The following is a 27776-nucleotide window of genomic DNA, read 5'->3' on the forward strand; positions in this document are numbered from 1 at the left end:
AATCTCTCATTAAGCTCACAGTTTACTAGTCTGCTCCAACACTCACTCCTGCTAGCCACTTTTTTTTTCTTTTTAGCTTTATTATTAAGCATAATTTTCTTCGCACTTATGCCAGATACAATGCAACAGTAAAATTACAAAAATTTTAAAAACAGCATAGCAGTATACGTTTAGAATTACCGACGGAGCGTTAAGTGTTGGCATACATTTTTTTTCAGTCTTTTCACAGTTTATCATATCAATGTTCAGTTTTCTTACTAAGATGTATTTACAAAACACTTTTTTCTATCTTTTTGTATTAACGTTTTGTGTGTTTACGTTATTTATTAAATATTATATTCTTGGCACTGACGCCACTTAAAATTTAGTTCAACAGCAAAATCACAAATATTTAAAAACAGGATATCTTTAAATTTCCGATAGACCGTCTCACGCGCTGGAGATAAAAATGTTTCATCCCGTACAGTGCTGCCGCTGCTCGCTTTGAAATCGTTGAGTTTGTTAATCAAAAATTCGTTAACGTTTTACAAAATATGAAATAAATAATAAAAAAAAATTCAAGTTCAAAATTCGGGCTTCCATTGCCTATGTTCAAGTGCAGGACTACGTTATTCACAATTTGATGGCTTTGGATAGCGTTGTTTTTTCAAAATGCGAAAAACATTTGTACATTCATACAGATTCTTCATTATTTAATTTGTTTAAATATCATACTGGGCGATAACATTTGGTGAGAATAATTTGGAAAGTGATACAACGCTTAAGTGTTTCGACGCAAATGCCGTTTGGAGCAAATATCCCATTCGGGATTGCGTATAATATGGTGCTGGAGACATCCCTTATTAATGACAATAATATATTTTAATTTATAGAAGTTAGATATACAATCAAAAAATAAAATAAAATCATTATTAAGAAATACGTACATTGGCTTTAATTGCTGAATTTACTAAGCAATTATAAATCTATTAAATTCGAAAATAAATTACTGAACCGAATGGCAATACCCTGAGAACTGCTAATGCAAGATACGCATGAAAGAGAAACAACTTATGTGTCGAGCAGTAGCTACACTAGTTCACGGGAGTGGATGTTATGTTCATGATAACGCAACATAATCTAATGATTTAGAAAGTCTGGAGACTCCTCTAAGGAACTTTCTAATACCAAGATAGATATTAGTTCACATTTCCAATTTTTATGAACGGAAAGCGCAGCATCTAAAAAATTTCCATAATTAGAATGAATTTAAAATAAAATCTCAATACATTTTACTTTAGCGAAATCAAGTAAGGAAATGAAATATAGTTCTGTCTTTGATTTATATTTACACAAAAGAGACAATAACGTAATATGTTGATTCTTCCGTTTCTAAAAGTAAAAAATAAAGAAAGGGAGAAGAAAAGAAGACACCAAGTCAGGAATTACTTTGCAATGATTTTTAAACTGCCAAAAGCAAGTATTTACAGTGGTTTAAAGGATCTTTGATTTTGATGACATTTGCTGTTTAGAAATGAATGTTAGTTGCTTTGAAAGATAAATGTTTGCAAATGTCTTAAGAGTGTGTAATACTAAAATGCTTTCATGTCAACACAGATATTACTATGTATTTGCCTGATCCAAACCGAAAATAAAATTCTGAGGTAGAAATAAAGTAAACAATAAATATTAGTAAAACTAGTTACGTTGTAAAAAATTACTCATTTGAAATTATTGTGAGTCTTCAAACTGAAAGAATAATTGTTTTAATCCTTTTTTCGCTCGAAAATAGTAAATAATTTTTATACAATCTTTTTTAAACAGTTTATTAGTTAAAACTTTTAGTTTCTGTAGTATTCATTCCTCATAATTTTTCTAAACGAGCCCCGTTTTTTGCTTTGTTTATAATTTAGACTGGTATGTTCCATTTCCTTATTTTCAAAGCACATTTCTCTTTTATTTTCCTAGAATTTTGTGAAAGAGAATTATTATATTCTGGACAGTTTTGTTGAGTAATCTTAATATAATATGACGGTAAGGTAAAGATACTGTAATGCATCGATTCCAAGTTTAATCAATCTCATGCATTAGTGAGTTACTGTATCTTTTCTGTTCTTTGGATTTTCCCGACTTAAAAGGAGTCTGAAGAAAGACACAAGAACCAGTCGACCAAATCCAGTTGGCGATGAATTGTCATCCACCATATTTTATTTAAGAGGTGTAGTCACAGTAGAGATTTTAGAAGCCAAGAAACTTGAAAAATGAATTATGCCCTCGATTTTCTACCCCTAGCTTGATATGCCAACCACTTATACTAGGTTAACATCCTCAAGTCAATGCCATAAGTCCGTACAATATATTTCTAAAATCACTAGTTTATCACTGAATGTTGAGGTTCAAAGCTGTCAGAAACCTCATCTTCAAGAGCTACAGATATTGTGCAATGATCGCCACGTAAATTGGCAGTTTAATGAACCCGAACACTTACGGAATTTCAAACCTTTATTCCAAAACATAATGGGAATTTAAAAACAGCTTGCAAAGAAAGGTAATTGGAATTGATTGCAAGAAAATACTGAACAGGCTCTGAAAATAATCCACTCTGATCATATCCCACTGACAGCAACTGCCCATTCAGGATTTCATATTTCTGTAAGGCACAAACTGAACTTTTAGGAACAATACTTTCGGGAACACAAAAAATCGAAAACCTTATTAAGCTGATATCTTGATAAATAATAAATTTCAGATTGGAAATTTAATAGTAAAACAACTGGACAGTATATTCCAACAACTAGAATCCCGGCCCCTAAACACCCGAAAGCTGGATGGACTCATCAAAAACTTCATCTTATTGACTCCAAGAACATTGTCTAGGATGCATTAAAGGGCACGGATAAACGTACTTTAGGGATTTCGCTCATCGGAGACTGACTAGTGAATACTTTAATTCAGCTTCAGTTCGCATCCTGACAAAAATGCCAAATGTGCAACAGAAATACGGGCCAATTTTTCTTAGAATATCTTCTATAAAATATGTCCACAAGCGGCTGTTTAAGTCGCTAAAAACTGGCAATTCGAGCTGGGTTTGATTGCTGGCGAACGGACTACTTGCATCGGAGTTTTCGTAGTCTTTCCTGCGAGTAAGATTTCGTAGTCTTCCCTGCGATTAGACACGAGCCAGTTCTTTTTAGAAAGTGCTCCACTAAGATGTCTCTTCACTTAGGCATATAATCCTGGCATGCTTTGCCATAATCATACAAACAAACCAAAGCAAACCTCTATGAAAGCATTCCTTCTTTTAGGCAGATAGCCTTAGCGTGCTTTGTTGTCGACATCGAATCAAATGTACATATTTTGTGTAGGAGTCGAAGCCAAATCCATCACTCTGAAAGGCGGATTCGCTATCTATAATCACTAAGGAACATAGCTAGAACCTGAAAATATAGTTATAATGAAGCATAGGCGTAATTTGCATGAGTTAAAATGTTAAAATTGTAATGTTTCCAACATTTAAATTTGTAGGTTTCAGTAAAAGGAAGGTCTTATTTAATTTACATATTTTCTGATACTATGTTGAAAGAATTCGCCAGTAACGCTTGCACTATTTACAAAAACCACATGCATAGTTTACCAGCTCCTCTTTTTTATTCCATTACCAAGTAGCAGTAGGTCTCAATTAAATGGCTTTTTGCGCACAAGAAAAGGACACAAATGTCACAAGCAAGCTTTGCATTTACACCAGCGTTCCAATCATGAGTCCTCTGGTTACCGAAACGTAAGATGCTTTTCATGCAATTCCAAACTAATGTAATCAACGCATGGGATCCAGCAAATACTTTTAACGTTAATTCGGGGCGAACGCAACTCAAGCCCGTTTCTCCTCCCAGTTTTAATTCGGAGAATGGACACTTTCTAAACACTGCTATTTAATTAAAAGTCTCCTTCTCCTTCGAATTTAATGATATTCGCCGTCAGGTTTAAAGGCCGTCGTCGCAGACAAGAAAGGAACAGGGCATTCCGGTGAGTTGGGGTTGGTTTTCCCGTTGAAGTGATTCCCCTCTCAAAGGTCAGCCCCTCGGTCTTTTCCCGAAAGGATTCCGGAACAGACTAATGAAATTTAGCGCGAATTTTCTCGCTTTCGCCAAATTAGAAGAGATCCGGTACGACTCTGACTTAACAACGCCTGGTGAAGCTGCAATTAATGCTGAGGTAAAGAGAGATTTTGAAAATTGATTCGCTTGGTTGCAGCGGGAATATTTTATAGAGTATGCAGTACCCTTTTATGAAAATGACTTAGCGACATATTCCTACCAATTTTTATTATTTCTCAAGACATAAGTTAGAAATGCTATATGGAATTCCTAGTGTTCTTTTGCTAATTTTGCTTGCAAAAAATAAATTGAATATTCAATTGGGAAAAAAAGTGTAACTAATTGCATTCATATATATAGCTACATATTAGAAAGCTAACATATCTGCACAGTTAAAAGTGCTTCTTTCTAACAAACTAGTGATTTCCTCAGTAGCAGATATCAAAATATTCTTTCCATTTGAATGGTACAACAATTAAGAAAATGCATATTGTTGTAAAATACCAATGAAAAAAATATATATGTGTGGTATTTTGTGTTTCCACAGCGTTGTGGGCAAACGTAGTTTTTCAATGATTAATGTTAGCCATGATTACAGTCCCCGATGCGATAATATTGCAGGTGGAGAAAGAAGCTGGTAGAGATTAAGATATCGGAAGATTCATATAGAAAATTTTAGACCTATCTTTTTTTAACAAATTCACAAAATTTGTTTCAGACATACAAATGTGGTGAAATTCTTATTCCAAAAAAATGTAATAAAATAATTAAGAAAATGATTTTTATTATGCGTCTTATCGTAGATGGCTAGACTTCTGCACTCCAAATGTAATTCTACTCCCACGGGAATGGGAGTTGTTTATATGAATATATCCTTCGAATATTTTAGAAAATAATACTCTAGTGAGAGATTAGATGATTCATTACGACCACGTAATCAAATTATTTCAAATTTTATATTAAGTGCACGATAGACAAGATCTTTAGTTGTACTGCACACCAAATTGTAAAACTCTCCTTACAGCTCACCTAGCACTTCTAAAAATTTATAGTCCTGCAACTTCATAGATGTATATTCCTGGAATCTTATGCAACGCAAAACTCTTATAAGAAACTTTTATATGTACAAAACTGCCGTTGAATAAAGTTACTAGTTTATATTACATTATTGACATACTGCAGGTTACATACGAGAAATAAATCAGTTCTATCCTAAAATTGTACATGCATTTTTTACAAAAGTCATCACATAGAAACGGACTGAACTATTTCCGTCTTATTATTATTGCTCCATTTCCAAGAAATGGTATAATATAATTTAAGAGCATATGCAATAAAAATTAAAATTATAAAATTTAACACGTTATTAAAATCTTTAATTTTAATAATAGAAAGAAGACACCCTTTTTTTAATTTTATTCCCCCACCGCGCAAAAGAATAGCGGCATATAAATTGCAGTTTTATTTTATAAAGAGAAACGAAGCTTAGTACTTAGGACTTTTCGGTTAACCTTATCCGCGAGCGATTGTTTCAGTCTCCAACAGCTCTTGCAAACAATTAACAATTAAGTTAATAAATTATAAATATCATAGTTGTAAAATACTGGACTGTCAGATGGTACTTACCATGAGGTGGGCAATGCCGGGATGTTGTTGCTAATAAAAATTAAAAAAAAATACTTTAGTATTTTATTAAACAGAAACATAAATAATTCACACTTTAAAAATACGTTCCATAATTTAAACAATTACATCATCTTAATACTTATTTAAACAAGTAACAATTATTTAAAAATAAATAGTATTGATTTATCATTTAAACTATTAGCATTAATTTTTAAACAATATGATAATTAATTTAGTTATTTTTTAATTCATTAATTAACAATTAATGAAATTATTAATTTTTTATTTAAACAATTTACATGTTACTTAAATATTTTCCTCATTTATAAAAACAGTGTTTAACTGCTGCAATTAGACACTAGAATATTCAAATGCCTGATCATATCGGATGTGCTTGTATTTTTACACATTTTAAAATCTGACAACATGTCATAAGAGGGAACATAATCTAACAAGCGATGTTAATTAAATTCGTTATCACTTCAGTGCTATTCACAGATCACATTCTTGTATAACCGGAATACAGACATACAAATAAAATACAGCTCTTAATACTGAACCTTCAACAATTTAATATTTATATTGTTCTATATAATGAATGAAGTAATTTCACATATGCAATATATCCAAAAGAATAATGAATAAAATGTGTATACAGTTGGAGTTAGCACCTCATTTTTCTATCATCTACCAGTAATCTTTCTTCTTCCATTCCACTTGTTAATTTTTTTTATTTCTTTTTCTTTATTTTTTAATCGTCTGAAAATTTTTTTACTCGTTTGTATTTAAAGCTCACGGAGCTCTACAATACGGAAATAAAAATTAATTTAATAATAATTAATTTTAGTGTTCTAATATCCATGAAAACCTGCTTACGTCACTTTGTCATTCAGATTAATGAAAGAGATAAAAGATAGTTATGCACCTACAAAACTATGGATAGGAGCTTGACAATGGCATAGCGTAATTGCGTTACGCCACCTTGTTTTATACTGCGTTGTTAGATCTAAAAGTTTTCAATGTTACATCTCATAATGTATATATACTAATGTCCAAATTTATTTTTACATATCTTAAAAAAAAAAAAAAAAAAAAAAAAAAAAGAGATTTTCTGTGAAATATCCATTCGATGTAATCTATTTTTTTGCAGGGAATGTGTTGAAAACAAGCTTATTTAGCATTATCCAATCAAGAGTGATTTAACGGTATCTGATACCAAATCAAGGCGTTACGTCATCTGACAGTGAATCAAGCGTTTTGTGCAAAGTGAATATCTGAGAGAACTTCTACCATGCAGCCTTTGATTTCAGCACATAATCACTCAAAATGATTTGTTATGGTTTTGAAAAATCATTTGGAAGAATTTGTGAATCGACCGTTTGGAAGCAGGGCAGACAATCATGAAAGCAGGTAACAGAAACGGAAGACGGAGACACAAATATTTTGCCGTCATATTTAACAGTTAGACAGGTGTAGTGACTTTGTAATATAGCGAGTCAGAAGTGGAAGTACACCTTTGCTGGCGACTTTGGGAAAGCGTAGATAGGCGCGCCAGCCTCGTGGTACATGGTCACATTCGTTTTTCTGTTTGGTTCAGCCAAATTATTGACGACTCTTTTGAGGTGAGAGTTCCGACGTGTGCCTTTACCCATTGTAGGTCCAAATTATGGTGTCTGAAGCGTCGTGAGTACGTTTGAAGATTCCAGAGGATATGAGAACTGTGAAGGGTGTTTGCGATGGCCTGTAGCACTGGCAGGTTGTCGCTGTAATAACTAGTGTTGTAACCTCTGTTGTTCACTGCATTATTGCCATTGTAATTGAGTGCGCTTCTGCCTGGAAGAGCTATTTTTGAGTAAAAGTTGTGCTTTCAATGTGTGTAATCCTTGTTCATTTGTGTATTGAACAAAGGCATAGCCTATTCCATTATCATGGTCTGAATCATCATTGCAGTTCTGCAACTTTGCATTACAAGTGGTAGACTGCTGTTGTAGATGTATACTTCTATTGCAAACTCCTCTGACAACTGGATGAAAACGCAGCTAATTGCTCGATTCTTTTAAATGCATGAGGGTTTACTCATGTCAAAATCGTAAAAACAACCTTGTATTTAGCGTAGGTATAATGAAACACTCAATCGATTTCGAGGGCAGCTAGAGGTCCCTCCTCATCAGGAGAAAGAAATACATAGAAAGAAGAAAATAAAAGAGAAGGAGTCACAGAAACACCTTCTCCTTTACTTTCTTCTTTCTAAATATTTCTTTCTCCTGATGAGGAGGGACCTCTAGCTGCCCTCGAAATCGATTGAGTGTTTCATTATACCTACGCTAAATACAAGGTTGTTTTTACGATTTTGATTGTCACATTAGCGTGTTTCTCTTCTAGTCTAGTTTACTCATGTGTTGTGGAACTGCGTTTTTTTTCGTAATTGGAGAATAGTCTGTAGTGCAGTTGTAAATTCTGTTTGCATATGCAGTGGAGTGAGTCCTGCTAGGATATTTGCTGACGTTGTACGTTAAGAACATGTAAGGCTGATGGTAAACGATTGTGACGAATTCGAAAGACAAGAGGTAGCGTAAATAAATTTATTTGGGTTTTTTCTCGGCTATATGAAAAAATAAGTAAATAAATGTTCTCACAGTAGGGTGAGGGGAAAAGAAATATAACCAGTTCCAGACGGTGTGAATAAAGTTCACACCGTGTGAATAAAGACGGTGTGAATAAAATCACACCGTTCACAAAGTAATGTTTGGAAATAGTTCGAGATGAGGGTAGGCTCAAGATGAGGCTGTGCTGAATTAATCGAATCTCTAAGCCGGTGGTTGAGGACTGAGCTGGTTCTGAGCGGGGTGCTCATCCGTAAGGTAGCGGCGAACCGGGCTAACTCGCCGTAATCTAAATGTAAGAAATACCAATATCGTTCTACGCAGAGCGAAAATAAAATTTGCTCGTGGCTGAGTTGGAAAAACCGAGAAAAGGTTTCTCTCTCTACTTACTGCAATTCACTCTCACTCGCTCTCTCTCTCTGGAACTGTGTTCCATGATTTTGTTCAAGTTGTTCTGGGCGTGTTGGAACGAATCCCAGGATCCTCATTTGTCCGTAATTTTTAGAAGCGCCTCTTGATCGGAGAGAGCATTTTGATTAACAACTGGAAATGGTGAAGACAGACTGGGAAAAAGTACGTGAGAACCTTTCGGTTCCAACTGGAGACTCAAACCGGGTGGTCTGAGACACTGAAGCAATAAACTGATGAAAGGGAACGGAACAATGTCTTTCTTCGAACAAACTATAAAAGGAACAAAAACCTGAGATTGTTTTGTGACTGCTGGTCACTTCCTCTTTCCGAGAATTTGCTAAGAAATACTCTGTCCGTGGGAACTTTCGAGATGGTAATTCTTTTTCTCAGAACTTCGTGGTTGTCGACGTTACACGATCTTATGGATGCATAGACGATGCTTTACTTTTCCACTTTGCATTGATATTTACAGACTGCCGCTGCATAAGTTATGATATTTTCAGCAAGTCTTGTGTAGAGGATTTTCTGTAATTGTGTATTCAAGTCCCCACTTGGCACCATGTATTTGCCGGAGTTTGTACGCCATTCTTACGATGTCCGATGTTTCAGGTCTATTCTGTCCGATGTTTTAGGTCTATTATGTGTAGTATCTAAGTAAGAAGTGGATTCCATGTCATTCCGAAGTATTTGAGTGTGCTTGTGATTTTAATTCTGTGTCCCTTCATTTCTAATCTGGGTTTACTTGTGAGTTTGGTGCCTTTTTTCAGGGATTATAAGTGCTGTGGATTTTCTTTCAAATATTCGAAGCTTGATCTGGTAGCAGTGATCATAAAAATGCTCACTTGTTTCGTTATAGTGTAATTTAACTTCGTCTCTTGTCCTTCCTTTTATTATGAAAGTCGTATAATCAGCGTAAGCAATAACCGAGGTATGACTGAGCCATACTGCATTAATGATGTTATTAAAAGTCAGATTCCACAAGATAGGCTTAGCATATGAAACATGGGGCAACCTCTATTTTGCATCCTACTGATGGGGCCAGTATCATGCATTATAAAGTGCAGTGTGTTGCTCAGGCAGTTTTTGAAAATGAAATAGATGTTGCTGGTGCATTTTGTGTCTTGCACGGCAAGCAGAATCGCAAGCTACCAAGGGATATCGAATGCGCTTAGGAGATCGAAGCTTAGAAGTACTGCATAATTACCGTAAAGCTTGTTGGTCAAAATACTGCCATTTAGGCTGAGGCGTAGTTAGGGTTTTCAGCGCCCGGGAACAACTGAAGATTTTGCGCCCCTAACATTTCATTCTAAAATTTCACCCCCTCGTTGCTGCACTCGGGGCGAATTAATTAATTATGTCTCCCCTTGCTCCACGTTAGTTACGTTACTGCATTTAGGTACACGAAGGCACGGGCTGATGGTTTTCCGGCTCGAAAGCCACACTCTCTATTATTCAAGTACTGAGACTTGTGTAGTTGGAGAAGTAATGTATTAATAATTGATACTTTTTTACACTTTTCCTAGCGCAGATAAAAGGCAGATAGAATGGTATGAGTCGGGACTTTATATGGATCTTTACTGCGAATGAGAAAAAGAACAACTTGGCCTGTTTTGAAAATATTGGGGAGACTCTATAATGCAGCAGCTTGCTGAAAAACTTCAGAAAGTATTGTATTCTGCTGCGGTAATGCTTATTAATTATGGCGTTGTTGATCCCACTTGGGACTGGAGCTTTTTTCTCAGCAATTGTTGGAAGATATGATTAATTTCTTCTGGTTTGAAAGGCGGGTCATCAGGCGTTGTTGGTAGGGTGTAAATACGCATGAAATATTGCAATGGCATGTCTAAGCTGGAAATGCTGCATCCAGTGTTATAGTGTGCGTGGTTCTGTCCTACTGTTTGTGGTCTGTGCAGGTTGCAAGTGGAAGCGACATGGTTGAAATGTTTTGTTAATCGCTATTTTGTGCAATATATTATGTGCTTCTCAAAGCTAGTGCCGCCGGAGACCACCGCAGCCCATCTCCGGTACTTCTCAGTTTCTGAGGTAAATCGTGATTCTAGCCGGAGCGTACCGGAGGCCTACATAAAAAGGCTCTACTTCTTTTATATAAATGAAACACAGTTTCAGGGGACACATTTTATTTAAAAAATAAATATGCGTTAAAAATTGATTATAATTGTTATAATTGATTATAATTAATTAATGATAACTGCATTTGTCTGTTGAAAAGAATTAGGAAGATACTGTCTGACTTGCCATTCCTGACCCCGTGACGCCAGGCTTACTCATAATTACATGACCTGCTGAACACAATCTCCTTCTAGCTCCAAACACCACAGCACTACTCTTTCACCAGATGAGCTATGCCAGCTTTTTAAGAGATGCTGTTAGCTCCTTCAAGTCTCGAAGAAACTAAAACACTGCAGCAAAGGATCACACTCTGTGAATAGACTGTTTACGGACTATTACTGCAACAAGGGCATCTTTGAGATAATGAAGCAAGCGAATGAAAATAATTATATCCAAGAAACTACAGATTAATGTAAAATGTAGAAAGGCGGCCTAACCGTAAGATTGCTAGCAATGACTAATATGACTTCCTAACCCTGTAGTGCCAAAGTTAGTTTGGCGGAACAGGTTAAGTAAAGTGACCATTATCCAAGCTACTTCTATGGAATTTGCAATCATGGAACATTCACCGTCAAGCACCGAAAGCCTCAAATTTCATCTAAGCCGATAAACGCTTCGCGCAATAGATCAGCAATAAAGTGTTATATTCGCATTCGTATTGAAGAAAGGCATTTTTTCCATCTGATTGCTCGGCTTTCAACATCTGCGCTAAAGAACGTGTACTTAGCCCAGGTTCGATCCCAGGCGATCTGGTTTGCTGCATGGTTGTTTTCCGTGGTTGTGTAACGTGAATACGAGCAATTTTCTCTTAAAACGTCCTCCACAAAGGCATCCATCCTCTTAGGGAGTTAGCCCTCGTGGCTTTGCCGTATTCAGGTAATGGAATCTCTTTACTGATGACTCATATTTCAACATCTGATTCTAAGGATCTGGAGCGAATCAGGAATCAGAAATTCTTCTCAGAGCATTACGGAACGGGACCGTTTCGTTGATATTAGTATATTTTCGTTGATATTTCGTAACGTTTGAGGAGAAATAAAGGTCGACGGACCTACGCCCCTACACATTTTTAACAGCGATCTGGGACTAGCCAGAGAAATCAGGATGAGATCTTAGAGCAATACATAAGACTTTTGAGAGATGCATATAGATCTGACTTTTTTTTATATAAGGACGATAATACTCGTCCACATCAAGCAAACCTCAACGACGAGTTCCTTGAATATGAAGACACCGAAAGAATACCGCGGCCAGCAAAATCTTTTGATCCTAACGCGATAGAGAACTTATGGGACTACCTTGGAAAAGCAGTTGCACAGAGACATCCTCCTCCTACAGATGCAATGTTTTACTTTTTGTAGCTGCGTCGAGTAATTCTGGTATGTACCTAGAAATAACCAGTAATAAAGAACACACAGTTTTGTTTACTTAGTTTATTAATATCTAAGTATGCGTTTTATATAATTTATTACTGATTTACAGAATAAAATTATTGTTGTGTGTGGAATTTGTACGAACAAAAGATTCAACTCCATAAAAGTGTATAAAATATAGTAGTTTGGAAAGGGACGTTTCACATGAACAGCTAAGTCTTGTTTTTGTCTATGTTAAACATAACAAAACTCAGCTTCCTTTGTTCCTTTCTGTATAAATACATGTATAAATGATTTGGAAGTTCATAAAAAGCAGCAGGGTGTGTTTTAAAGATTTTCCCTTGCAAGATATACTGTTTGTAAAATTCCAGTTGTGATAATATAGTATATAACTCAATAATTTGAGAATGGTGTATTGATTAACATGTAAGGATACCATCCTCGTTAGCATTATTCGATATCAGGACACCAGAACTCCACGAATAGTTTTATAGATATAGTAACAGCGCACTAGTTGTACATCTCCCGACTCAGTTTCCACATACAGTATCCCGAAGACGTACCTGAGGCTCGCCCATACCTCTTCCCTTGTCAAATTTCTCCAGAGGACTTGATGTACTGATGATCATCTCCAGGAGACTTAATGTCGGTTGAACAGTATTATGCTTAACTACACGCCAAAACATCACTATGCACTTACAAATATCCAAGACCTTTTCCAAGATTCGAGCCCGAGCGCTGCTATACGGCATCAACCCCCATACCGATCTCAGCCGCTCATCCAAGATAATCAACATGAATCTAACTTTCTTATCTCAGCTGAGGAAATATACCAGAAGGTTCAGCCAATTCTAATGCATGAAAACCACGCGCGATTAAACCACAGAGAGGGTAAACGGCTGAAATTCCCTCCCACAAATTTTAGAATATGGGATATTGGGGATTTGAAAGGTAAGCAATGTAACCACGCTTTACAATTCGCTATAACAAACTCCGCCTCTGGAGGCATATTCCATTTGGAAGGGTTGTGTCCTGGCTCCTGCACCAACCCTTTTCGGCAGTCACGAATTTCGATAACGAAGAACGACAGGCGAGCAACTTCCAAAATTTGCACAAGCAGTTCATGGAACTACAATAGCGGCTCCGGGTCTCCATTTCTTTTTTCTTCAACCAGGTTTTTATGGCCGAGGCACTACAAGAACAAGTTCACGCTCAAGTCATGTAACACAGAGTTACGACAGTTCTCCGCTCAATAACCCACATCGGAATAACCTTCGAATGCCACCCCCCGTTGCCACCCTGCTATATCTTTAAAGGAAAGACGAAAAGGGGAGGAAAATCCCTCTCCGAGGCGCATCAAGAAAAATAAAATTTCATCCCCACCAGAGAGCGAGAGAAAAGGAGAGGGAAAAAATAAGGCGACAAGAGACTTTCAGTCCTGGGTCAGACATCCCTCCTCGTTTGAAGAGCGCTCCTACCCCCCTTCTGGGCGGTAGAACTCCTACCACCATATCCCACTAGGAGGCGGTCTGGCTGCTTCCCCCCTCCCTCGCGCGCCAAAAGATCCATAAAAACGGCTTAGTTCATGCATCATATTCTCCTCCTTCCAGTGCAAGGGTATGGACGGGGGGGTCGCGACAAAAAAATGGGAGTAAATGGAGGGAATATGGAGGATAAGAGAGGAGTGTCTGACTTCGGGGGAGTCAGAGACCCCCCGAAGGTAGGGGGTCGGGAAATAAAGTGGCAAGGTTTGGGGAGGGAGGGGGGAAGAGCCGGGTTAAACGAGAGGGAAAAATGCAAGCGTAGAAGAAGAATTATGGAAAATAGATCATGGAATCATTCCGTTGCTGAACTAGACCATCAGTTGGGAATTTTTTTTGCCTCCCGCCCCATGTTTTTTTATTTAGTTTTTATGCATGTGGTGATAAGGGGGAGGGAACATTTCCGAGCCTTTATTCCATCCAGCTCACACTTATCAAATGAGCAGGGACGGCTATTTAAGGAAAACGTCATAGCGCAATGAGATTGAGGGGCGCTCCAATTCAATTACGTCTTTTAATTATGGAATGGCGCAAAAAGCTCAGTCATCAGTCGAGCCCCCTTCTTCTCCCCTAGGCAGGGGGTTTGGAATAAATCTCGAGGGGATACGAAGAATTGCCATTTTATTCCATTTAAACTGTTTTTCTAGTTTGTTTCCCCCCCCTTTATTTCATGTACGCGATATGTTAATTGGCTTAATTTCTGTAATGCGAAAGTTACTAAGTAATAACTCGCTGCCGCTAATTGGTAAAGATTATTTGGTTAGGCTGATGTACTTGTTTGTCTAAAGCAAAGAAATTAGAAATGAGGAAAACGCTTATTACTTGTACAATAATATATTTAATTATTTTAACATTTTAATTAATTTAATTATTTTCATTTGCATATAAATTTTATTTGCTTCCAATAATTACTTATATTATCTCACTGTACGTTTATTTTTAATAGTTAATTAAAATGACGGGTTGAAAGGAGGAAGAAATGTCCCAAAATTACCAGATTCTTTGAAAACTTACAAATATATAAATATATTTTGTCAAATAACGAACTGAACGTTTTACAATTAAAAAAAAAGTCTACTTACAGGGACTTAGGTAATTTATTCAAACCACAGAGTAAAACTAGAGCATTCTTAAATTTGGGAATGCAATTCCGTACGATTTTATTTTAAAATTAATGTAACATTTTATATTATATTTTTTTTTTATATTATATCTCCAAAACATGCACATACAGTATTGTAGGAGATGACTCCAAGAGGTGATAGCAAAAAAAGAAGTTTCAGCAATGGCAGCTGCAAACCTTTTCTGCATTAATCAGTTCAGTACTTTGTAACCAATTGGCTTTTGGAAAAAATAATTACAATTTTCAATCAGATTTTCTTAAATTAGACGTTATTCCTTCATAGCTGACAATGTGGATTTGTTAAAATTAATAACCTAACCCTAAACAAAACAGTCATATTTACACACAACAGTTAGTGACAACTAGAGAGTTAATAGGGTTTGTTAAATTTCAAATAACAAAAGCGTTTTTAAGTTATAATTTGATTTAGTGTAAATATTTAGATGTGGCTTTCGATGAATATTTTAGTTATTTTTATACAGGGTGTGCGAAAAAGCGGCTACAGGCTATACTTCCTTAAACGTTAAACATGTTATTTCCAACTACAAAGTTTCTCAGTAATAAAATTCTATTGGAATAGTTTCAGCACTTGAAGTTTTAAGAGGTAAAAAAATCTGAATTTTTATATGGTCCAAATAGCCAATTATAGTTAAATAAATAAATAATAATAATAAAAAACAACTACAAAAAAAGCTCCCTACAATACAATTATGTGTAAAATTTGCAGATATAATAATAATAACAGCTTTATGGGACCACTTACAAAGTTAATAACGGGTGCTGTTTTATTCGATAAAAGAAAATTTAATCACCAAAGCAAGCAAAATTAATTTTTTAGTTTTTCCTTAAAATCTGGCGAAAGGATTTAGCAAATAGCCTCTAAAGACTAACTGAAGTCAGAAAATTGATTTTAAATAGCTCCATGAATTTTAAGCTTAAATGTTTGGAATTAGTTATTTAATTTATTAAAAAATATTGCATAACTGACTAATTGCACTTGCATATCTGTGGGGGGGGGGTCATGTAAAAATTTAGATTTGACATTTACAGAACCCTCTCAAGTTCAATGCTGAAATTGTTTTCACAAAATCTTCTACCTTACGCTGAGAAATTTTTAAAGTACAAAAACTCCGATTCAAAGTCCCGCGATATGAGCTGGATCAAGTGGTTAGTATGTGTTTTCTAATCAGATAGTTGTCTTAAATTTTATGTTTAGTGACTCAGTATCTGTCAACATTTAAAGCAGATTTTATTTAAGAAATATATCACATATTGCTTCTTCTGATTATTAATGCTACCTACCACAATAATGGAGCTACTTCAGACTGCTGACTTTGGATGATTTTACTTTTACTGAATTTTGTGTAATTAATTAAATTCAGTTTTATATTGACTTGGAATTATAATTCGAGAGTCATGTATGACATCACGCAGCAGTATATAATGAATGCTACATTAATAGCCATCCTCTTAAATTATACATTATTATATGCATTGTTTGGACAAAGTGCTGCTTTATTTGGATAACTATTACACAATACAAAATGACCAAGCAATAGCGCGGACAAGTAGATGGAGTAAACTGTTCAGAACACTGAAAATTTACAAAATGGTTAAGCAACAGCGGTGGATGGAATAAACTGTTCAAGGAATATTGGGGAAAAGTAGATGGAGTAAACTGTTCAGAATACTGAAAATCTGCCAAATAGTCAAGCAGTATTGGGGAAAAGTAGATGGAGTAAACTGCTCAGAATATTGAAAACTTATCAAATGGTCAAGCAATATCGGGGAAAAGTAAATTGTTCAGAATACTGAAAATTTACGAAATCGTCAAGTAATAGCGGGGAAAAGTAGAAATGTAAACTGTTCAGAACATTGAAAATTTACTAAATAATCAAGCAATAGAGGAAGAAAAGTAGATGGATGCAGCAAACTGCTCAGAATGCTGAAAATTGACGCAGTTATGCATGGAAAGAAATGCTATCCCTCTAAAAATAAATTATAAATTTAAAGACTAAGTATCATAATACAAGCATGAAGCAACGAATTTATGTAATTCTGTACAAAAAGATGATCTGGCTTTTTAATAAGAGTTTGCAAGTTCCCTGGTTAAGAATCATAGTATATATATGAAGTTTATTTATAAAACTGGCTCAATTTACACAGAGTAAAAATTGTTTTATTAAAAAATAATCTTTTAAAGTTCTATATTAAGTGACATGGCACAATAACAATATTAACTTTATTAATTAAAATTTTTTAAATTTTACACAGAAAATTCACCATTTTAAAAATCTATTTGTAATTAGAAATCGTAATAAATATGCGAAATTTACTTGCAAGATGAATTCAGTTTTACACAAAACTTCTTTTCCCTTAAAACAATTCGCGATGTTGTAATTTATCACAGAAGATATAGTATGATCTTTACGGTGTAAGGCTTTCCTCCATTCTTACCACACGTCTTAGTGGTGTGAATCGAAAGCACGTCAGTCGGAAGGTACAAGAGTTCGAATCAAGAATCGAAAAATTTTGGAATACAGCACCACAAGTCTCCGAGACTGTTGAAAATCTTACTAAAAGTACGATTTTCAACAGTTAATATTTCTGTATAAGAAACTGCGAATTCCCAACTGGTTTTCCAGCAGTTTTATTTTGAAATCATTTTAAACGTATATGAAAATAGGCAAAGTAACACAAGATTATTAGTTTATCTATTCTGCGATGTTGCTGGTGTCTTACAAATTACAAATAAATTTGCAGCAGCTTTATGAAAGCAGGCAACTGTCCGTCAATATTAAGACCTTCACATGGATGTCCCAGCAGCCTTCATAGTTCCTTTTCTCATGATACTGAACTTCATAAAAGTACCAATACATCTGTGCCTTTATGTCAGGGTATTCCTTGGTCTCGGTAAGCGATGGGCAAATTGAAAAAAACAAAAAGTGACACCTTTCTGCAAAATGGGGCGACTGCTCGCCCAAATCAAGACTTTTACATGGGATCCCAATAGCATTGATGACGGTTGCTTCCCTCGTGATACTGAATGTCAAAATGGTGCTGACACTTTTAGGCACACACTGTATGCCATGGCTCTCTTGTGCATTGGCGAACTAGTTATAGCAGAGTCTTTGATGACAGCGTTACTACTAAATACAAGTTTCACTTATGTCATGAAAACAAATCTGGATGGTACACAACGTAAAATAGTATATTATTCAACAATAAGTTCACTTTTATTATTGTATTAAATCTTGCGTGCGCAAATGTGTTAAAGAACTCCTTTAAATGCATATGATCCGGACTGTCTCGTGCTCGCCGTAAGATTACTGGTGATCCGGGATGCAATAATGTAGGAATCTCTAAGACAACAGTCATTATTTTTGACATTCACTGTCAAGGTGTCAACATATTCTAGAAGACTCTGTTCGCCTAGTGCTTCAAATCTGCTGCGTTATCAGTGTAGATTTGAAGAAATGAAAAATACCTTGCATGCCAATCCTCTGATTTCATCATTATTGAGATTTTATGGAATATGTTATAGGATGCAATAAAAAAGGCGTTTCGTTCGCTAAAAGTATTTTTAAGGACTATGCAAGATTTGTGTCAGTCATTTCTACCAATAATTACTGTAATAGCAATTGATAATTGCAAAATGAATCATTGGTGCAATGAGTAAATAATATTGCGAAAGTCTACACAGTATTAATATTGCTATGTACATGATATTAATAAAATATTACATTCCAGATTCAGGTGCTTCAGCTTCGTTGTTCAGTCTTTGTATATTTATAGACCTTAACAGAGATACCATTGCTTTAACTCTTTGTCTCTATAAACATGAGATTAATATTCGTTACCTATTACGTTTAAAAGCCATAACTTTTTAGGCGCTAAAAACTACAAGTAATAGAGTAAATATTTTTTCGAGTCTAGTTAATACTCCAATTAAATTTATGTTGGCCATAATAAGTGAAAAAGATTCTAGTCATTTTTAACTTTTATGAAATGCTTTTTAAAATTTGACCCAAATAAATGATTGTCCAATTTAACTAGTGGATCTATTAAACGAGATAGATTGTATTTTTATATTTGTAATGCATTGTTTACAGACAAATAACAGATGTTACTTATGCTTTATTTTAGCATTCTAGAAGAGAGTAGGAAATATATAAATGTAATTTTAGGTCCAATGAATTTCTATTCTATTGTAGTATATAGTTTTAGAATTCTGCAAATAGTAAATATATAACCATAACTTTAGTTGCAGCAATTTTCTATTTATTCATAGGGCCATCAGCGGCTGAGCGATAAATTCGCTAAACGCTGGTAGTTCGGTCCGTGGTTCGAATCCCGTCGAATGGGCTGGCTGCATGAACGTTTCGTGGTTTTCCCCAAGTTTAACTTGTATACCAGCCAGTTCCTTTCGAAATTTCTCCACGAAGGCATCCCTTCCCTTAGGCAGATAGGCCTCAAGTGCTTTGCCCTAATCAGAATAAACCAAACTAATGCATTTACTCGTTGTATAGTTTGATTAAACGGATGTTTTTAATCTTCTTACATTCGTATGCTGTACTGGCCCCATTATCAGACAAAACAGCATTTTTGTGAAAATTGTTTTCCCTTTGATAAAAGCCGGCGAAAATCTAAAATATTTATTCAAAGAAATGATAATTTATCTTACGACTTTTATGTTAAATGAAAATATATTTACCTAGCTTTATGTCAAAATACGACACTTACATCTTTTCATTGATCTTCTTGTAGACTGCCTGGCTACATACGTAGCTCAGACATGTTAAACCATTTTCCATGCAAATCTATTTATTCCTTGCAAAGCGTCTTCAAAAATGCAAGATCATCTTTTATGTGAGGCCATCTTACATTCAAGCCATTATAGTATTTAAAAACGTATTCTGAAATACAGCAGAGTCCTGTTTACACTTTCCACAGCTACTCTAAAACGAGTTTGATGAAATCAATAAACAAATATATTAATCACTGAGAAACAGCACTCAAAATCGCGTCTTAGGTGACAAACTACTTAAACTTTTAATGCCGGAATGTGTCGTTAATCTCCGCCGAGTGACGTCCATAGAAATCCGAGGAATCGAAATTTTTAAGAAGATAAAAGGGTTGGATTTTCCGCCCTTAAATCTCTCACCCGGCCAACGGGAAAAGGTGAGAAGAAGAAGGAAAAGAAAGAGAGAGAAAGAAGAAGGCAAAGTCTGTTCCCCCAGAAAAACCCCTTAATGGAGACTGCAAGAAAGGAGAAAGTGCTGGGGCTTATCGGGGTTCAGAAGCAAGAAAAAAGAAAGAATATACAAAAGGAACTGTAATTTGGCTCAGTGGAGCAAAAGCGAAAAAATGGGGAAACAAAGAGAAGGGGGAAGTGGGGCATATCTGTTGATCGATGCAGAAAAGCCACCCCCAACACGGCCTTTTATGCTCCCATATTCTACCCTGCCAACCCCCCAAGTCCCCACCCCCACGAACTTAATGTTCGGGAACAAAAAATATACAGCAACTATGGAAAAGAAGTAAGGAGTGGGGAGGGAACTCAAAAGAGCACGTAAGAAATTTCCAATTGCCGGTAGCTATATTCGGTTCGTGTAAAGGAAAATAAAATAAATCCCCCTCCTTTTATATATTTTTTATACAGTTATTTTTTTATTCCCGCTGTTGTTCGTATTTAAGGTGCACTTTCCATATCCAGAGTGCATTCTAGACGAAGCAGAAACGAATTGGAAGAAACAGGGCCTCATAAGTATAAACATTAGTACAGAGAACAGGGTACGCTCTGACGAATATTAAAGGACTTTACTTCCATCCCTTGCAGCGAAACAAGGACCCAAAATATAAAAAAAATAAAAAACAAAAAATAGCTAAATAAAATAAAATAATTTTTTTTCTTTTTATTTATTTATTTATTTTATTTTTCCCCCTATAAAATTTGCTGTGGAAAATAGTGAACCAAGTCAAGGGAGATTTAGTGAAGAGGCCATTTTGAGAGAGATATATACGTAACGCATTACGCTAACATGCTCAAACTGAGTGATGATTTCTTCTCCACAAAATGACGGCCGCTAGAAATTGCTCCACTTAATGTCATGACTACCGCTGCAACTGCCCCGTCTCTTCTCATATTTTAAAGATATTCTCTGGCTGATAAATAATGCATTTTACCTAAAACAAATAGAAGAAATAGAGAAAAAATCTTTTTCCTCATCCAATTATTAGTTACTCGAATGTAATGCTTTTACGCATTTGATAAAACGCCTAGAGGAGTGATAATTAATAACTCTAAATTGCTTCATATAAGCTTAATTTACTTTAGTTCTAAGTTTATTTCATGATTCAGAATAAGACAACGAGGGTATTAATACATTCATAAGGGAATTATTTGACTTCACAAATAGCAAGCGAGATTCTTTAGAATCATCAGTTTATTTCGAACCTGGAAACGTGAAAAATGAGCAATGCCCTCACCGGGATTCGAACTCTGAACCTCCTGATTGCCAGCCGAACGTGCTTTCAGTTACATCCCGAAGGCACGTGAGAAGAAAAGAAAAAATATTCCTCACAAATCTACGAACTCTTCTCCCCCCTTTATTCTTTGATTTGTGCCTGAGTAATTTTTTAATAAAGTCTGAAGAAGTTTGTTGCAAGTTAAGGTTTCAACGACCGATGCATACATTACAGAAAAACTATTCTTGAATTAGTATATAATGAACAGATATATACATTTGAATTATGTCTAATGAAATTGTACGGATGGTGGCAAAAATTCATGATTTGACGCAAAATGTCGGTTCGAGACTAATAGCCTTTCTGAGCTAACGTTCCTTTGGCCTAAAAATAAAATAATAATAAAAGAAATTCTCTGTCAAATCGCCCTCGAAGATACAGTTTTATTTTATTTAAAATGTACTGGGAACTAAGGCAGCTTTTTGCCTAATTTTAAATGCCTTTGTTTTATATGAAATCTTTCTTTTAAAGTCATCTAAGAACTTTTTGCTTTGATTACAAGCTAAAACTAAATGTTATAAACAACATTAAGTATTTTTTGTTGCATGATTTCAAAAATTAAAAGCTTTTAAAAATCCTTTAACTTTATCAAGTTTCAAAAATTCCTCTAAGAAAATTATTAAGCTCATTTTTAAGCAGAGTGTCTGCTCCTTAAAGCTTTCAAAGTGAATTTTTTGAGAAAGATTGTTAACTAAGGGACTTTTCAAAGTGAGCATGTCTAGAAAAAGATAGCCAACTTTGGCACCCACTTAGAGTATATATATATATATATAAACTCACCTCTGTTATGTGAAATAATGTGCAAAACTACTTCTTTTTGTGAAAAGCGATAGCGAAAACAATTCTTTTTTTCCCTGGGTAAAAGATCATGGAAGCCAAACAGATATAGAAGTAAAGCTGTTGTTTTAGGTCTACAAAAAAGGAGTGCAGTTTGGAGGAATTATAAAAAAAAAAAAAAAAAAAAAAAAAAAAACATTATATTTGCTAATAGCTAGAAAATAATTCGAAATTGGAATTCAATTTAAAGTTGCTTTTAAGGTGAAAGTTACATTAAATCGAATTTGTTATAACTGTCAAAGTTATAAATTTATTATAACAAATTTCTTTATAAATTGTTTTCATACAGAAGGCATGGATGTTTGTAAATGTATAGTTTCTATGCAGCATGGGGATACTTAAAATATACGGTCGACCTCTCGAGTAGTTTGGTAGTAGAGAAAGCGGGATCCTTCCCCTGCAGTGCTCTCTTTCAAAGCTAGTGCTGAACTGGGCAAAGTCGTACTGTCACCTATATGAAGCTCAAGGTTCATATCATCAAGAAACGCAATCTTGTCCTCCTTTCCATGATAATATTCGTGGGCTTGTTCTGATTCAGACAAGTTAGATTAGCCAAAACAAGAACAACATGCTAAATCAAGCAATTTTTTACCAGAATCTATATTCTCCGGGTACATACATAGAGACTCTGAAAAAAGGTTTGTGGCTATTAAAACGTTAATCTGCAAACGTTTGTGGTTTTTGTTTTTTAAAAAATTAGAAAAATCTACTTAAATTGTAAAAGCCAAATACAGCCAGCATTACACATGGTAACATGCGACCAAAACATGCAAACATTTTTTCACTTCTAAAGCTTCTGCCAGTATTGCTTAAAAATCAACTATCCCTATTTCTCATTACTCAAAGAGTTTATTCACACTTTTCTCAAAATCTGAAATAATCATATTAAACACGAGAAATCGTAAGGCGCATGAAAGGCTAAACAAACCCAACTCTTTATGTCATACTACCAAAGAAAGAATTAAAATTCACCCAGGCTGATCTTTTACCCCTGTACCCCGTGACATCGTTTCAACGTCTTCAAGAGTTAAAAGATGTCGCACCATAAAGCTCAAAGATCCGCACTACTTGTTCCTCGTCTGGCCGTTAGGCCCTTTCCTTGGGCGATTCACTTGGAAAATATTAATTTAGACGCGCCTCTTTTTACCCTATGCCATCCTAACCGTGGAAAATGAATCGCTCTTCTTCTTAGTGGCAACTTTTTTTCCTCTTGCTCTCTGCATCCCTTTTTGAGTTCCACACATCCAGGAGGGAGAATTTCCCATCCTATTCGGTTATGGCGTGCACCGCCGCGTGTAACGGAGAGTGAAAATTGCTCGCTCGCCCGAGCCAGAAAGAAGAGACTGAATGGTAATTTTGGAGGAGGTCTTCACCCCCCTGTGAAACACGTGCGCTAACGAGCGCCAGCTTCTGTTGCCGAAAGGTGATCGACGTTCAAGAACATACTTTTTCTATCTATGTATTTTACCCCGAGGGAATTTTTTTAATAGGAGCATTTTGTGAGCACAATCTTCGGTTATTAAAAATGTGACCGCTTCGTTTACTTCTCTGTAATGGTTACTACTACAAAAACTACATTTTGGCTTCACAGCAGATGCGATGTAGGATAAAAGGACTAAATAAAAAATAAAAATATATATATATATATATATATAATTAGTTCTTTTTTTTCCACCCTCTTTTTATAAGGAACAGTCAAAACGAATGTTTGTTTGAAGCTATTTTTGTTTCAATATGGAAGACGGTATAAACAAAAAGATTTCTTATCATAAAATTGAAAGATTAAAAATTCTTATTAATTTTATTATTATTCTAAAAAATATAATATAGTATATTAAAATAAATTTAATTTTTAATATAGTATATTAAATAATAAAAAATATTATAAAAATATATTAAATTTTAGACCCCCATTTTATTCAACATTTTTGTGAACGCTATATCTCACATATTACAACCCAATTACTGCTATCTACACAAACGACACTGCAATTCTTACACAAAATACATTTATTAAATTAGTCGTACTGTAGAGACATTAGGACTTCTTGGAACTACTAGAGTGATGAAAAATATGCGACACCTTTGCCGGGAATCGAACCACGGACCTCTGAAATACACGCCCAGCATACAGACCACTACACCACAAAGGCACGCAAAGAAGGCAGGAGAAATACTTTATATACTCCCCCTTTTAGGGCTACTGGTGTTTTTTAGGGGACCCAATCGCCAAATCCTGGGAGTGGAGAATCATCATCCACCACCCTTTTAGTTTGGGCGCCACTTGTAGAGACATTAGGTATTTTGGAAGCAGAGTGATGAAAAATATGCAACGCCTTCGCCGGGAATCGAACCACGGACCTCTAAAATACACGTCCAGCGTGCAAACCACTACATCGCGAAGGCATGCCAAGAAGGCGGGAGAAATACCTTATAGTACAAGAACTACAAAAAGGACACTGGAGTACTGGTCACAACAATAGAGGATTAGAACATCAGCAAGCCATTTTTTTCAAATGGAAGTGCAAGATAGTGAAACTATCCATATTCAGATGTAACAATTATCCCATGCAAACAGTCAATAAAATTTCAAAAATCAGTGTTATACTAAACAAAAATTTCACTTAGAAGTTCCACGTAAGGTTGATCTTGTACAGATTTCAAGCACCTAAATCTACACATAATTTGAAACAACTCGAAATCTAAGTTACAACAAAATATTCCAACTATTTCAGTGAAGCTAATACAAAAGCAAACAGCTGAACTGCAGTTCCTTTAAAATCAAGTTAAATTAAGAATAATTTTAATAAGAGACAAAATATAGTGTAAGGTTAACCAATTAAATTACATACTGATATTAATCAACAAAGAAAAGATTATCTCTAAAACAATAACGCCATTTATTATTCATTTAAAGGCTTCACACCAGGACCGGAAGCAATAATGCGGATCATAAAGCTTAAAACCTTTCTTGAAAAAGAAGTCTAACTTTTTATGTTGGCCGTGGTGCATGAATGTGAAGTAGCTAATGAATTTTTAAAATTTTTAGCGCAAATGGAAATAGCATTAAACTGGATACATAATCCCCATTACGTAGAGGCTTTTCAGAAAAAAATTAAAACAAACATGAAGTCGAAATCAAATTCCAGTATTTTACGACTATTAGATAACTAGCATGAATTATGAGAGAAGAAACACAAAGATACTTTTACCGCTCTGCGCAAAATTTCAATAATAGATTCTGCGACTTTAATAAATACGCATCTACTTCTAATAGTTGTTTGTTTATTAGAATATTGCAAAGTACACAAGGGAATATGTACACAAATAGTACTTGTATGTTTAGTTGTATTAAAAAGTATAGATGTTTATTTATTAAAAATGCGGCATATGATGAAAACTTTACATTCGGATATGGACTCACAGAATTGTTTATGAAAATGAAATAAACATATTTAGCACTTCTTAATTAATATTTAGCACTTCTTAATTCTTAATTTAATAACAAAATTCTCTTAATTGCCTTTCTTTAGTCTTTCGTTTAAGATGTTACACTGTTTTGGTGACACAAATACACATGATAGATAATATCATAAAAGCGGAAGGAAGGACTGTTCAATTCAGTTCTTCCTAATGCTTTTAAAATCCTATGTTCCAGTCCAATCCTCGCTAACATTTTTGAAATTCTGTTAACTTAATTTTTCAATTTCGTTACTATTATTTTACTATTACATATGGTTTGATAGATTTTCGTAAATAAATTTAATGTTTTAGTGAGAATCGGAATGTTAAACACGAATTATTATTATTAAGTTTTAAGAGTTTTTTAACGGAATTATATATCACTTTTCAAAACTTAGTTTCAGTGTGAGACCTATGCTAAATTTATTGATCAGACTATGATCCATGAGAATTCTAAACCTTAACTTAAAGTGACAGGTATTTGCCCCTACAGCATTTGATTGTTTAACAATATTTTCAGAGAAAAAATCTGATGTGTACCCCACATGACTTCCTTGTACGGAATATTAAATTATACGCATATTTTCTTGCATTTTATTTAAACTTATTAGATTGAATTAAACCTACTTCGCCGACAGCGCATAAACCACAATAGAATAAATGCATTCTTTAAAATTCACTTTGTTTACCATAGCGACACTCTGGCGCAAGGTTTACTTAACAGTATTACATTTCATTCATATTATAACTCAGAATGCACAAAATGTATATCATTTGAAGAATTATCTAATCGTTGCCACATGTTCTATTCAAATACCATAATAAAGCTAGAACTATGTATAAAAGAAATTAAGCAAACAAAACAAAAAAGAAACAGTTTTTCACAGACGATTGAGTATTTCTCATTTAATTAATTCAGTTCTCACTTCGCGAGAAGGCAGAAATACATAAAAACTCAAAATATCTATATTAAAAATTACGAAGTAAATCTCAAACGCTTATTTCCTCGAAAAAATTCCAGAAAGAATTAAGCAGGATTTAATTGGCAATAATAAATGAATGCGTTATCTTTGTTGTTGCGAAGCTAAGTTTCTCTAGATTGGCAACAAATCCACTATTCTCCTGTTTCAAATGTAAACATCAATGGCCGCCATTAAAAACAGGCTTAGCGGCAATTAAACAACTTTAAAATTGCTGATAATTCTAAAAATATTGCACACAGATTTACTAAAGGCATAAAATCCTTCACCGGAAGATAAAAACAACATAATTCAATCATTTTTAAAGCAAAAAATGTACAATTTACAAACATACAAGAGTAAAGACACTGAGATCACTGAGCCGGGTAATAGAGTGGATATATTTCTGCATAAAGAGTTAAATAACACCTGCACTTACCAAAAAATCACTACCAGTGCTCAGATTCTTCTCAATAAATTTAAAGCACTCCATAAAAGACTAAAAATACAACCCCAGAAATATAACAACAGGTTTGCCAATCTCTATGCCTTACTTAAATTTCATAAGTCTTCAATAAAATTCAGGTTTATAGCTAATAGTACCAAAAGTTATCTCAAAGAAATAGATTATCTCTTTGCACAAAAACTTCGTATGATACGTGACCTAATTAATAACTATGATTTTGAGGGTCTGCATTGCAACTGGATGATCTCTAGTAACGAACTAGTTCTTAAAACTATGAATTCACTTAAAATAGACCATATCCAATGCTACGACTTTGAAAACCTCTATACATCTCTAGCGCTTGAAGAAATTTATACAAGTTTACTAGCTCTTCCAGACTTATTTCCGCAAATTTCTACCATTCTCAGCAACGAAAAATGGCAACTATTCCTCACCAGCGTGCTCTTCAATAATTTTATTCAGTTTTTTTTTTATTTTATTTTTTATTAAAAGAAACACAACAAGTTCCCCATGTACCACATAGTATCACATGGGGCTTACAGAAGTAAGTAAGAAACACAATACAAACTAAACAGAAGAGAAAATTGAAATAAAATTAAGGATGATTACACAGTTTTACAATGAATTGACAAAAAGTGTTAAAA

At 34.7% G+C, this 27776-nt stretch overlaps 1 protein-coding gene across 2 annotated transcripts in view; it reads right to left on the minus strand.

Annotated features, from left to right (window-relative positions):
• LOC118202282 (transducin-like enhancer protein 4) overlaps positions 1-27776 on the minus strand; it is a 645188-nt gene that overhangs the window by 224127 nt on the left and 393285 nt on the right. For both annotated transcript variants that reach the window (XM_085810638.1, XM_085810637.1), the window contains exon 8: positions 5700-5729. In XM_085810638.1, the coding sequence (XP_085666764.1) occupies positions 5700-5729 (30 nt within the window). The remainder of the gene's footprint in view (positions 1-5699; positions 5730-27776) is intronic.

Source organism: Stegodyphus dumicola, chromosome 2 (assembly GCF_044657685.1).
Source record: "Stegodyphus dumicola isolate Sdum_Otavi_A_Nest chromosome 2, ASM4465768v1".
Lineage (NCBI taxonomy): Eukaryota > Metazoa > Arthropoda > Arachnida > Araneae > Eresidae > Stegodyphus > Stegodyphus dumicola.